This window comes from Lactuca virosa, chromosome 7 (genome assembly GCF_052849685.1).
Source record: "Lactuca virosa cultivar CGN04683 chromosome 7, Lactuca_virosa_CGN04683_v6, whole genome shotgun sequence".
In the NCBI taxonomy this organism is placed as follows: domain Eukaryota; kingdom Viridiplantae; phylum Streptophyta; class Magnoliopsida; order Asterales; family Asteraceae; genus Lactuca; species Lactuca virosa.
In genome coordinates, this window is record NC_136432.1 from 38,447,213 (window position 1) to 38,460,235 (window position 13,023).

A 13,023-nucleotide genomic window follows, 5' to 3' on the forward strand; every position below is an offset into this window, starting at 1 on the left:
ATATATATATATATATATATATATATATATATATATATATATAAGGCTAGGTTATTTTGTTTTTTACATTTATTGTGTGCTAGAATGCACCAATAGGAATTTAGTAAATTAAATAATTATTTAATTAAATAAATATAGATATTAAATGATTTCCATAATTATATGTATATTAAATGATATCCATAATTATAATTCTCTTTCTATGGAAACTAATTAAATCTGTCATTAATGTCAGCAATAACATTTTTTCAGAATAAATTCGCATCTAGGTTTTTATATATGAGTTCGTATTTTATTTCAGGACTCACTTACTTAAAATATAATAAAAGTTGCATGGAATATGAAGAACGAGAGTGTATTTTACTAGAATACACTCTCATTCTGCTGGAATACACTCACATTCTTTTAGATATGAATTCATGCTGAAAGAATATTATTGTTGACATTAATGACGAATTTAATTAGTTTCCATAAAAATGAGTTATAAGTATGGATAACATTTAATATACATATAATTAATATTAAATTCTTATTGGTGCATTGTAGCACACAATAGATGTGAGAAACATTTGAACCTACCTCTCTCTCTATCTATCTCTCTCTCTCTCTCTCTCTATATATATATATATATATATATATATATATATATATATATATATATATATACACACCATGTTTTTGGCTATTCTACAAATTTCAACACTCCATATGCAAGTTTAGTACGTTTCTTCATGTTTTTGAACCTAAGAACTCAATGTGCCATCTTGTGGATTATTTTATTCCTGCCTTGAAACCTGAGTAACCATTACATACCAGCAAAATATATATTTAGAGAAGTGAACTTTGTATTTATATGATCCACAACAATTTTGAGGAACATGGATTATCATCATGCTATTCACTTTCCCCTGTTTCTTTAAATTTATTATAAACATTGAGAAATTACAACTCTAAGATTGAACAACACACTTTAACTTGACACTTATTTTTAACAAAATGTCGTTAAGGATAACACTAACCCTAGTACTCTAATGTACTTATCAATCTATTTATAGAAGAGTAGTAAATGAAAGTTGTCATTTTTAAGAATAAAAATAAGTTATTATAAAAAATGAATAAAATACTATTTTGGTCATTTATTTACTTTCCAAATCCTTTGTAATTTATACACACCAAACAGTGCACACCCTAATGTAGACTCAGGGACGGCAGGGCACATACTCCTTATGTGTTACCATGCACACACCAATTCTAAAAAATCAAATTTCATCCTTTCCCTCAAATCTCCCTCCTCAATATCTGTTTCTTCCTTTTCAATTTCGGGGACATACTTCTTCCCACACACTACAAGTTACAGACTTCGATTTAATCATCCTTTGTATCTAGATACACACCCAAACACACATATATACATATTTATACATCTATATTAATCTGTAATAATGTCGGAAGAGAAGAAGTTGTTGAAGGATGCCAGGAAGTTGCCATGGGAGGATCGATTGTTACACAAGAACTGGAAAGTTCGTAAAGATGCCAACATTGACTTAGCCACCCTCTGCGACTCCATCACCAATCCTAAAGATCCTCGCATCCGTGAATTGGGTTAGCCAGTTTCATTTTTTTTTCATCACTTTTTGGTTATTGACTTATTGTAGATTTTATGCTCGCTCGTTTGAAACCTCTATCCATGCAATGTATATTGAGTATTCCTTGTTTTGTTGATTTATGGTGGGTTTTGATCAGTTGCCCTAATTGCTTTCCTAAAAGCAGCAGACGCTGATGCTGGAAGATTTTACCCATTTTCTTTCCATCTATGATTTTGATAACAAGTTGTACTAATTCCTAAGTTAACAATAGTCCTTTAACAACGAATATTGATTATGATGCTTCTATATTAACGATTCTTCTTTAAGGACTCATTTCTTACATGAAGATGCATAGTATTTCAAGATGTTATTAGGTATTGTGTAGGTTATCCTAAGAAACTTGTGATGCAATTGTGGCAAAATGCCTTATGGTGTTCATGCTTTGGGTGGAGTTGGAGAATGTGGATGTATTCCTGGCATGTTTCATGTAGAGATAATATTGCATATTTTGAAATTCAGTTAGCAGCAATAAAATCTATCTATCTTATTGTTGTGCAGTTTTGATGTTACTGATGTTGAGCAAAGTAGTGAAGTCTCACAATCCATGTCTGGATTAGTTTTTAGCAGGTCCTTAATTATGTTTTCCTCTTCTATTTCTACTTTTTCATTTTCTCGTTGCAATTAGTCTATGCTCTTATTCCTTACTGCTGTAAAACCATTATTTGGTTAAGTAGTTGGCTTTGTTATATCTTTTACTTGACACGTGTAATCTGCTTAATTTGTGGGTTTAGGGAAAATTATGCTCCTTTAGAGCCTCATGTGGAAAGGCATCCACTTGTGCCACCATCTGGAGGTGTAATTAATGAAGCTTTAGATATCATTACATATGGTTCTCCTGATCAGGTGTGAGTTCATCTGATCTTCTTCACATCTTAGTTTGTTCATTTTGATTTGTAAAAGAAATAACAAATTAATTTTATTGTTTTCTGTTTTGTGTTCAAGCGAGAGGCTCCATCAAAGGGATTGAGACCAAAGGCTTTAGTGTCTGTTCAAAATGTTAACATCCAGTCACAAGCTTTGCTAAATGTCAAGGACTCTAATAAGATATCTTTTAAGTTGCATAAATATTTCATTTTGTTTGACAAATTAAAGAAGGATCAATGCATATTTTTGTTATCATGACGTTTTATCTACTTGCAGGATGAAAGACAGAGAATTGTGGATTGTAGGTTTAAATTTGAAGAGTTGCAGTTGGAGCAGATTAAGGATCTTGAGGTTGCTATAAATTTATACTGACATTGTTTTAGTTGTCTTTGAGAAATTTAAAAAAGTAATTAAATGTCTTAAAAAAGAATGATATGAAGAAGTACTTGAGGGAGGATTTGTACATGCGACTTTTGAGCACAGACTTCAAAGAACAAGTTGATGGGATCGAGATGCTTCAGGATGGATGATGGCATTCAATATTGGTTCGGTCTTATAGAGCGGGAGCGGATGACAAGCCTTTGCGGATGGTGAAAACGGTTCTTCATGAGCTTGTAAAGCTTCGAGGGACAGCAATAAAAGGTCATCTTTCTATTGTCCCAATTGACATGGAACCCCAACCCATAATCCTTGCCTACATCGATCTTAATCTTCAGGTATCTACCTATTCTATCCTCTCTTTAATATCAACATCTTATTTATTAAACACTTGCATGTATTAATTCTTTTCTTTTTAAAAATTGTTAAGACATTGGGTGCTGCCAGAATATTGACCGCAGTAGGCCCTGTTGGTCAAACAAATTGGGGTGATTCAAGAGGTCCAATGTCGATTCCATCACAAGTGGATGATGACCTACGGAATGACAGATTCATGTTGTATACTGATTAATTTACAACTAAAAGATTGTATTAAGAGCTGAGCTGAACTGTTGACTAGTAGCATGAATTCGAAAGGGAAAAGTTTTTGTTGTTGGGATAAAATCCTTTGTTTGTGATCGTTGATTTCTTTTGGTTCGTATTAATTTCTAAATAGCATCATACTTTTATTTATTTATTTGTTTATTTATTATAGGCTTATAGCAGCTTTCTATTATTGGTTCTTTCTATTACAAGATTATTAATTGAAAATTCTACCCAGTTGTAGCTTTCTCATCCAAATACAAATCAATTTTCTTTCAAAGTAAAATTCTCTAATCATAAAAAGTTGAAACCATAATACGCCTTAACAAGAAAAAAGTTAAAGTATAAAGCCATAATTTGATAAAATTTCAAATTACAACTAAGTGTAAATGAAAATACAATGTTGTAATGTTGTAATATGATGTTATGGGAGTATAATGTTATCTTAAAATGTATTCGTATTTAATAAAATTTGAAAAATTTAAAACATATGATGAGATGAATAAAAAACATCCATCAATGGGTCAATTGACCCATCTTGTTACTTATTAAAGATCTAGTATGTTGATTTATTCTTTATTTTTCCCCAAACTTTTATTGAAAATGCTACATCTTATATATGATGGTCATCTTCTGTATGTATTTCCTTGATAATGACTTTAGAGTGGAACGAACTCTTGTGTTTGTACACCATCACCATTGAACTTGTTTTTGATGTTCAAATAATATCATTTTGACTGGCTATTGAGAACACCCGAGGTTAGCTTTTCAAGAGTAAGTAATGATGGCAATCATAACCACTCAATCAAACCGCCAAAATCAATTAAAAAAAACCCCAAAGTTTTATTAATTCAAAATTTAGGGTTCTTAAGACCTAAAATCCAAAGTTAATGGTATATAAACCCATAATACAAAATCCCATCCTAAGTGAATGCACATTTAGGAGGCTCCAAAACTCTTTCAAAATGTAACACCCATAAAATTCATGAAATTTTTTTAACTTTTAAAACCAATCCACAAACCATCATTGTTTACAAAATAGTTTTCAAAACATGTTCATTATCAGAGTTTTCCCAAAATCATAAAACAAAATACGAGGAGGTGCACGATCACACATTTTGCCTTCCCGCGATCATCTGAGGTACCTGAAACATAACCCAAAACTGTAAGCCCAAAGCTTAGTGAGTTTCCCCCAAAGTACCAACACACAAACAAATAACACATATACAATAACAACATACTATGAGTCCAATCAACCATCGGGTTGGAATACCCTAGACCCTCAACCATCAGGTTGGAATGCCAACATACTACAGGTCCAATCATCCTCGGGATGGAATACCCTAGGCCCTCAAACATCGGGTTGGAATGTCCCGACTTATTGGCTTACGTACAAAGCAGTGAAGCCTCAACCATCAACCAAACATGTGCACATATAACAGATAAGCATACAAATAACCAGCCAGTAAACAAATAGACATATCTTACAAATCACTAAGCATAACATCATCCTATCTACCAGGATACAGATCTAACAGATCACTACAATACACAATCATACGATAAACCAGGATAACAATCCAAAGGGGCCAGCCTTGGTGCCTTCGACACGTAAGTACAGTGAGGAAAACTCACCTCGCTCCGCTGCTAATCAGATAACACTCGGCTGCCGAACCGGAAATCTCACACTAACAACAAATAAATCCCAATTAATAATTATGCCATAATGGCATAAGCCATTAACCGTGGTCTCAACTCATAAGTCTCGATTCCTATGGTAAAAGACCATTTTACCCTTTCCTTAATGGGACCAACCCAAACTTGGCCCAAGGCCCACTAATGGCCCAACAACACAACTCGAGGTCCAAACCAAACGTAAGTCCCACTCAAAGTCCTGAGGCCCAACCAGAGCCCAAACAGATAATTCATCGCCCAAAGAAACAACCCAACCCAACCGAAGCCCATTCCAAAAGAGTCCAAGTCCAAAAAGCCAAAAGCCCACTGACCAGACGAACGCATGACGTTCATCGGCTGAACACATGGAGTTCGTCGCTGCTCAAACATCGGGGCTCCCAGCCGAAACGCGCTGCGCTCCACAGGGGTACGCACGACGTTCCCGACAACTTCCAATTTCTTAATCCAATGGCTTAATCCCTTAAGCCAAACATCCAAAATCTCAGAATAGGTCAATATAAGCGAATTAATCCATAAAGATGAAGGCTTTAAGCCTTTGCATGGCTTAAAGAAACCCAATCACCAAAGATGAACTCTAAAGGTCAAAATCACTCCAAAATGTCTTAAGAACTTATTAATACCTTAAGACTTCAGTCCGAACTTCCAGATCTGATTCAAAGGGACTTCTTAAGTCATAAAGTTCCTGACTTTATGAATTAGCATGACTTAATGGGACCCAAATCAAAACCCTAAGTCCCAAGCTTCACCAAAAGACTACCAAATCATGCATGGAAGGTTTATACTCATCAAGATCCAAACTTTATGACTCCATAACCCCAACAAAGACCAAATATGAAGCTCAAAGGTATTAGAGTATCTTCTACTCACAAGAACCACCACAAAGGGACCAAAACCATAACAAAATACCACTTAGCTAGATCTATATAAAAAAGTTATCAAGGTTGAGACTTTATACCTCCAGAAGATAGATCTAGGTGTACAAAGCCCGGATCCAAAAGCTCTAAGTCAAGCAATGACTCTTCAAGAAGTTCCTTCTTCCTCCTCAAGCACCAAAAGCACACAAGAATCACAATGAAGCTCAAGAAATACTCAAATGGAGGCTAGGGTTTCGTTCTTAGGGTTAGAGAGCATGGAGGCTGAAGAAAATGAGGGTTGGAGGTGAGTTAAGGTCTTTAAATAGGGTCCAAGACCCTAAATTAGGGTTTTCATCTGGCCAATGAATGCACTGCGTTCCCCAAAAGTGCCCGCGTCCACTTTTCCCATGAACGCCATGTGTTCCCACCTGGTACACCATGCGTACCCGGTTTGGTCCAAAACCCTTCTAACTTCAAATGATCATAATTTTTGCATCCCTTATCCGTTTTTGACGTTCTTTATATCCACGAAAAGGTAACGAGAAGCCTTACACTCCTATCAACTTACTTTTTCCTGAAAGCCAATCAAACTCAAATCCAAAATTCATAAAAGGCCCGAACCAACGCCTCTACCAATACCCTTGGGCTCAAAAGCACAAACCGAACCCTTTCATCACATAACCAACATTTCCCACATCCAACTGGGTCTAAAAATTTCTTTCCTCAAGGCCCAAGGTCTTATAACAACTGATCCTCGGGTCACGGCCCCGAACTATGGATTGACTTAAAACAAGATGTTACACAAAACAAGCATATACTTTTCTTAATACAAAATGATAACTCTAAACCAATTTTCATGAATGAAAATAATACATATAGTATACACATTGTACACAAGGATATAACATGTAATATCATATGAAAATCCAAAGTATCAAATCAAGATAAGGACATGTACTCCATGTAACCTCACATTAAGCAAATGCCAAGCTTCCTTACTCTCCCAAGGACAAGGGGCTTCTAATCCTCACCTATAAAATACCATTATGTCATTACAAAATTAACTAAATACCCTACCAAATCTGATTAACTTATTTTTACAATTTTCTTACTTGTTTCAAGCTTATGTAGAAGTTATGGAAGCAATTAGAGGTCAGACAGATGAAAGGTTAATGAAATATGAATTATTTTTGTTTTGGATAGTGAGTAAACCTGATCAGGATTACTAACAAAGGGCTTGATCCACCCAGGTTTAGCCCAACTATGGAAGCAACTTTAGTCCTTTTGCATCTAAACCTCCCTTAACTCTTCCAAATGATCTCATGGATAAACTAAGTCTTTGAACTAACTTTGATATTCCATTACATCAAATTTTAATTAAGAATTAATGGATTAAGGTCTTAATGCTTCAAAAGTTCCTTGAAACACTTGTTAAAATATCAACTATCCATTAAGGTATATGTTTTCAAATAACCACATAGATGTTTCTAATTTATTTTCTCATGACTAATTGATCATCTATGATCAATCCAAACATGATTTGAGCATTATTTCAATTCCAGTTATATTCTCATTCCATGATTCCATTCCTCATTACAAGATTCCAAGCTCATCAATGGAATTGAGAGATTTAGATCCAATTATAATAGTTATAAGCTCACATCAACACTTAGTTCCTTTTAAACCTTCCAGACACTTATAGTTTACACCGATTGAATTATTTGATTGTTTCAAAAAAAGTATGTGAATAAACTTAACTTATAAAATCATGGCATTGCATTCCAATGGTGTATCACCATTGGAATCATCATTTGAGCTCAAGATTCCTTAAGATTCAATGGAATCATATAGGAATCAATTCATAGACACATAAATACTATCTTATTAACCTAGATTGATATATTTGACTTCAAACTCATGAAACTAAGATTATGTACAACTTATAAAATATAGAGTACAACTTCTTATCAAGTTAGGGCTCTGAATTCCCAATCACACCATTAGAGGTGAAATAAACCATTTCAAGGTGGAAATAGTGATGTCTTGATGTTGTACTGTAAGTTTCTAGCATAAAATCATACTCAAATCAAGGATAGAGCTTAGAATTTAGGATTTGGTTTTTACTCCAAACCCTAGCTCAAATTATAGAGAAGAAAGTAATGAGATACCCTATGATACTCGACACTTCAATCCTAGTTTCTCCTTCAATCTCCTCCCAAATCACTCTCTAATCTTTAAAATCTAACAAAATCGCCACATGAGGACCTTTTCCTCTAGTCTCATTTTCTCTCTAATTAGGGAGAGAATGACTAGTTGTTTTAAGAAAAAGATAAAATAAATTAAGAAAATGATAAATAAGTCATTTCATGTAGCTCAGAGACCATTGGTGGAAGTTTTAGAAACCATATGGACTATTCATGCAAGTTTAGAAACCACAATGACCATTCGTATTAAAAAATTAGCAGAGACTAAAATTGTGACTTTTGGTAGAGCTCAGGGACCATCTATGTAATTTTGTCTATTATTTATATGGAATGGATATTTAAAAAAATTTGTTATTGTTGTTGTATGAATTATATTCATTGTTGCAAAACTAGAATTATTTAAATTTTAGTGTTAAAAAACTATTTAAAGTTTAAAAAATCAATTTATTAAATTTCAGTATGCAGACGTTAAAAACAAACAATATTCTTCTTACAGATTGCAAAAAATTAATTCAACTTTTTTTTTTTCTTCAGATTTTTTACCTGTTAAAAACAAACAACACCTACATATCTACCTATGATAACGGTACACCACCAAAATAGTTACTTTTAGCATTACATATCTTGTAATCTAGATGGCGTGGGTTTTCCCACATTGTATCGAAAGAGATTGATATTAATCCAACCAAAATTAGATATTATAATTAAAGAAGTTATTTAGTTTATGATATTCAAAGATTTGACCAAACTTAAGAACAAGGATTTGATTACTTAAAATAAAAATCTGTGGGCCCAACCATTCACATGCCTTTCATCTTTTTCTAGTGGAGAATATTTGTTGTGCACATGTTCATATCATTCCATCAAGGGGGCTAGCTAACCGAATTCTAATCATTCCATTATGCTTAGGGTCATCAATCTTTAGATTAACAATATTTAAAAATACACAAAGGTATAATTTCAATTATTATATGTCTTTATAATGTAAAACATGGAAACTTTTGTTTAAACATCGAAACCATGACACGTTAAAGTTAAGCAAACAAAAGAAAATGTGAATGTTGTTTTTCTGGTTTTGAAACCTCGACTTATCGAAAGAAAATATGCTTTTGGATTTTAACTTTTCGAAACGGAAATAATATACGATCACAAGGAATGTACTTTCAATCGTTTTTAAGGAACACACTTTAAAAAAATCATTGCTTAGTTACCAAATAAGTAATCGTTTACCAACAAGTCAATAATTATTTTCTAAAAATTAATCAATTATTTATCAAACAACATATGACCTAATGGTATTAGAAGGTAGAAATATTTTTTTGGTCAGTCGAGGGTTAGTATTTTTTGAAACAAAATTTGAATTTAAAAGCATTATTTAGGTGCAATTTGTTCAAAACAAAAATCATATAAAAATTCTAAATAAAATAATGTGCTACTCATGCATGACAACAACTAATTGTACCATTTTATAAATTAACAATAAAACAATGGTCATTGCTCAACAAGTACACATGAACTACTAATGACAAAAATATCCGACCAATATTCCTTGATATATTTTCGGCGTTATCTTTTATACATTTTTTATGTAGAGAATGTTTTTGTTTTTGTTGATTTTAATGTTAACAAAGATATCAATTTTTAAAGTTTTCAATGAGCTATGATAATTAAATAATGCCAAAAAAATTATAAAATCAATAAATGAAATCTTAAAAAAGTTAAAAATGTGAGATAAAAGTCAAAAGATAAGGATCTAAAACAATAATATATTTAGTTTGAAAAATTAAACATGATTTAGAACAGGTTTAGTCTCGATCCAATCCATATCGTTTTGGGTTAACGCGCGGGATAAACCATATACACAATTTATCATAAGAATATGATTGTTAATCATGTATATGTATCTTTAATAATGTTATTTTTTATTTTATTTTAAATATTTGCTTCATCACGCTCATGTATTATGTGTGGAAGGTCGGCCATTCTTCTGAACAGGACATACCCTTCCAGAAGAGAAATTTTTTGCACTGTTTATACTCTATAAACGTATAGACATGAACACTTCACATAAATTCCATAAATAAAAAAGAAAACAAAAATGGGAAAATCCAAAAGAATCTTTCTTTCTCTATCTTGAGATATATCAACTCAAAACCATTGAGCTGTAAACAAGACCCCCGATGTCTCTTCACATGCACATCACTCCAAATGTAATCACAATTATCTCATGGAACCCCACTTACATAATATTCTTTCATCAGTTCATGTATCATAAAAAAAAAGTATAACATATTTTTATCATTTTATTAATTTATTAATTTATGTTAACATATTTTTCTGATTTTTAATGTACCAAATCATTCATATCATTTTATCAAATAATGTAAATGTTGGTAGTAACATCTCCACGACCTCATGTATTCGATTAACTTTGTCAAAATGCTATTAACTTATCTGTGGTTGTCTCTTAAAATTCATTGACATTCCTTCATCATTCCTACACCAAAGAATCGATTTTGCCTCAGGCTTTTAGCCTCATAGTGGAGCTTTCCTGTTGATGCTAATTTGGTGGTTGCTGCTTTTTGGTGATGTTGCTATCGTTTAAGTTGTTTGCCTCATATCACATTTGATGCGCCATGTTGTTTCTATAATTTTATCTTTGGTTTTTCTATATTCCTTATAAACTTTTTGTACAGGCCAGTTCCCTGGTCTTTTTAATTTATTTATAAAATCTCAACCATTCTAAAAAAACATTTTATACTTTCTTCGGCCACTTACCACTTTTAAAAGCGTTTTTGAAATTAACAAATTACCTTCATCTTTGTGAAATATTTTATAAATTCTTTCATTTAATTGTTATTTTTGAACATGTTTAGTATTTATAAAATTAAAAATAATAAAATTAAATAATATCAATGAATTACGTACTAATATTAAAAATAAAAAACGACAGAAATATCATACGACCATTATCAATTTAGGACTCAATATTAACTGAAATCAAATTGAAAATAAAAAATCAAAAATAAAACTATAAAAGTTAAATATAATATTAAGAGGAGTAAAGAAGAGTAAACTAAACAAAAATGTGTTAATACTTAATTGTACGAAACATGAAACTAAAAAAAATGATTGATATTATTGATCAAAAAACAACTCATTCTAATGGTAAAAAAAATTAGATTACCAATATTTCAACTCTAAAAAAATCTTTTATTGGAAATACTCTAATTATGTTCACAATTTATATAAAATAGCAATTTTGCATAATTTGTTTAAAAATTATATGTTACATGAATGAATACAATGGTAAAAGAAAATATTTCATATAGTTGTTGAATTAACCAACAAAAACCCATAATTAAACCAATGAAGCTGATCAATTCTAAAAGAAACCACAGCTTCAAGAACAGTATACAACTATACATCCACACACCGGCCCATTAATTAATTACTTACAAAAAACCCTGAAACAAAATCGTCTAAATTAATTTGGTTAATTTTAATCTCAATCTCACCTCCATTTACTGTTGAACTTGTGGATCTTCAAAGGGCTTGTTAAGATCAGATTCATCAACAATTGAATCAATGTCATTCCAGTTCCAGTAATTTGATTCCAAGAAATTGCTGGTGGTTGGAGCCTGCATCCATGGCTGCGAAACTGTTGCAGAATTTTGCACCATCATTCTTGCTGTGGTGAGGGTTGAATCGTCTTTAAAACCAGATAACAATGGCGAAAAAGAAGTTGGAATGATCGGAATAGAGGTTGTATCCATGGAGGTCATGTTTGACAGCATCGAAAACCCTAAACTTTGACGCGGAATTGGTTGCATAGTGGTGGTGGAACCGGTGAATCCGCCATTAAAATCCCAAGAAACTTGATCGAATTCGCTGTCATTTGGTTTAAAGAACAAGCCTTTATCATCTGGGAACATGTATTTGTGACCATTAAACCCTAAACTGTGATCCACAGTGGTTGTGGCGGCAGTTGTGGTGGTGTTAGGTCGTTTGCTCCGCTTGTTTTTCCGACCACCACCAACGGGGACATTACGAAGAGTGCCACCTTTGGTCCAATGCCTCTTGCAAGCTTTACAAAAATGTCTTGGCTGCGTTTTGTTGTAGTTATTGTAGTAACAAAATTTTGTGTTTGTTGAATCACATCGTGGACACTTTACAAGATCGGATTGTTGTGTTGGTAGTGATCTTTTCAATGTTGTTGAACGAGGGTTTGATGAAGACTGTATGGTGTCTGATGTTAGCATGTTTTGAGTCCAGTTGAGCTCAATATGATCACCAGAAACTTGTTTGCTACTCAACCCCATTTGTTTCTATGTATTTATAATATATAAAGTGAAACTTGAGGTGGGAATTTGATGAAAGGGAGAACTGAGGAGAAGGGTTTGGGAAAAGAAGTTGTATTTGGTTGAGAAAAAAACAAAGTGTGAAGTGAGAGGATATAAGGGAAGAAATAGGGGGTGGGGGGTGGGGGGTGTTGAAGAATCAAGAATGTATAGGAAGGTGATGAGAATTGACAAGTAAGCATGTGTCAAGAATCTCTCTTGCTAGCTATTTGGACATAGGTCAAAATAGGGGTGTTCAGATTTTGGTTTGGATACGAAAAATCTGATATTCAAATCAAATCAAACTCAATGTATAATGGATTTTGACTTGCTAGTGTAATGGAAGAAATTTTTTTAGTTGAAAGAACCATTTCTAAATGACAGAATGAAGTTAAGAAATGAAATGGTATTTTGGATCAAAATAGAAACTTATGTCTTGTTTGCTATCGTAATTTTGAGG

General features: G+C 32.7%; 1 protein-coding gene and 1 long non-coding RNA gene across 3 annotated transcripts; one reads left to right on the forward strand and one right to left on the reverse strand.

Moving 5' to 3' along the window:
- Positions 1-1,187: 1,187 nt before the first annotated feature.
- LOC145125460 (uncharacterized) lies at positions 1,188-3,620 on the forward strand. 2 transcript variants are annotated; one of them, XR_013716005.1, is made up of 6 exons: positions 1,188-1,602; positions 2,145-2,213; positions 2,378-2,489; positions 2,589-2,861; positions 2,939-3,226; positions 3,319-3,620. It is a non-coding gene; the product is annotated as an uncharacterized LOC145125460 (long non-coding RNA). The 2 variants fall into 2 exon arrangements; XR_013716004.1 differs by having other exon boundaries at positions 2,589-3,226.
- A 7,905-nt stretch (positions 3,621-11,525) lies between these two features.
- On the reverse strand, positions 11,526-12,704 carry LOC145123607 (uncharacterized). The gene has a single exon (XM_079058809.1). The coding sequence runs from the start codon at positions 12,543-12,545 to the stop codon at positions 11,748-11,750; it is 798 nt and encodes a 265-aa protein (XP_078914935.1). The 5' UTR covers positions 12,546-12,704; the 3' UTR covers positions 11,526-11,747.
- Between the last annotated feature and the right edge of the window lie 319 nt (positions 12,705-13,023).

Bases quoted from the DNA above. Each gene is read 5' to 3' on its own strand.
- LOC145123607 (XM_079058809.1), bottom strand. From the start codon at position 12,545: ATGGGGTTGAGTAGCAAACAAGTTTCTGGTGATCATATTGAGCTCAAC.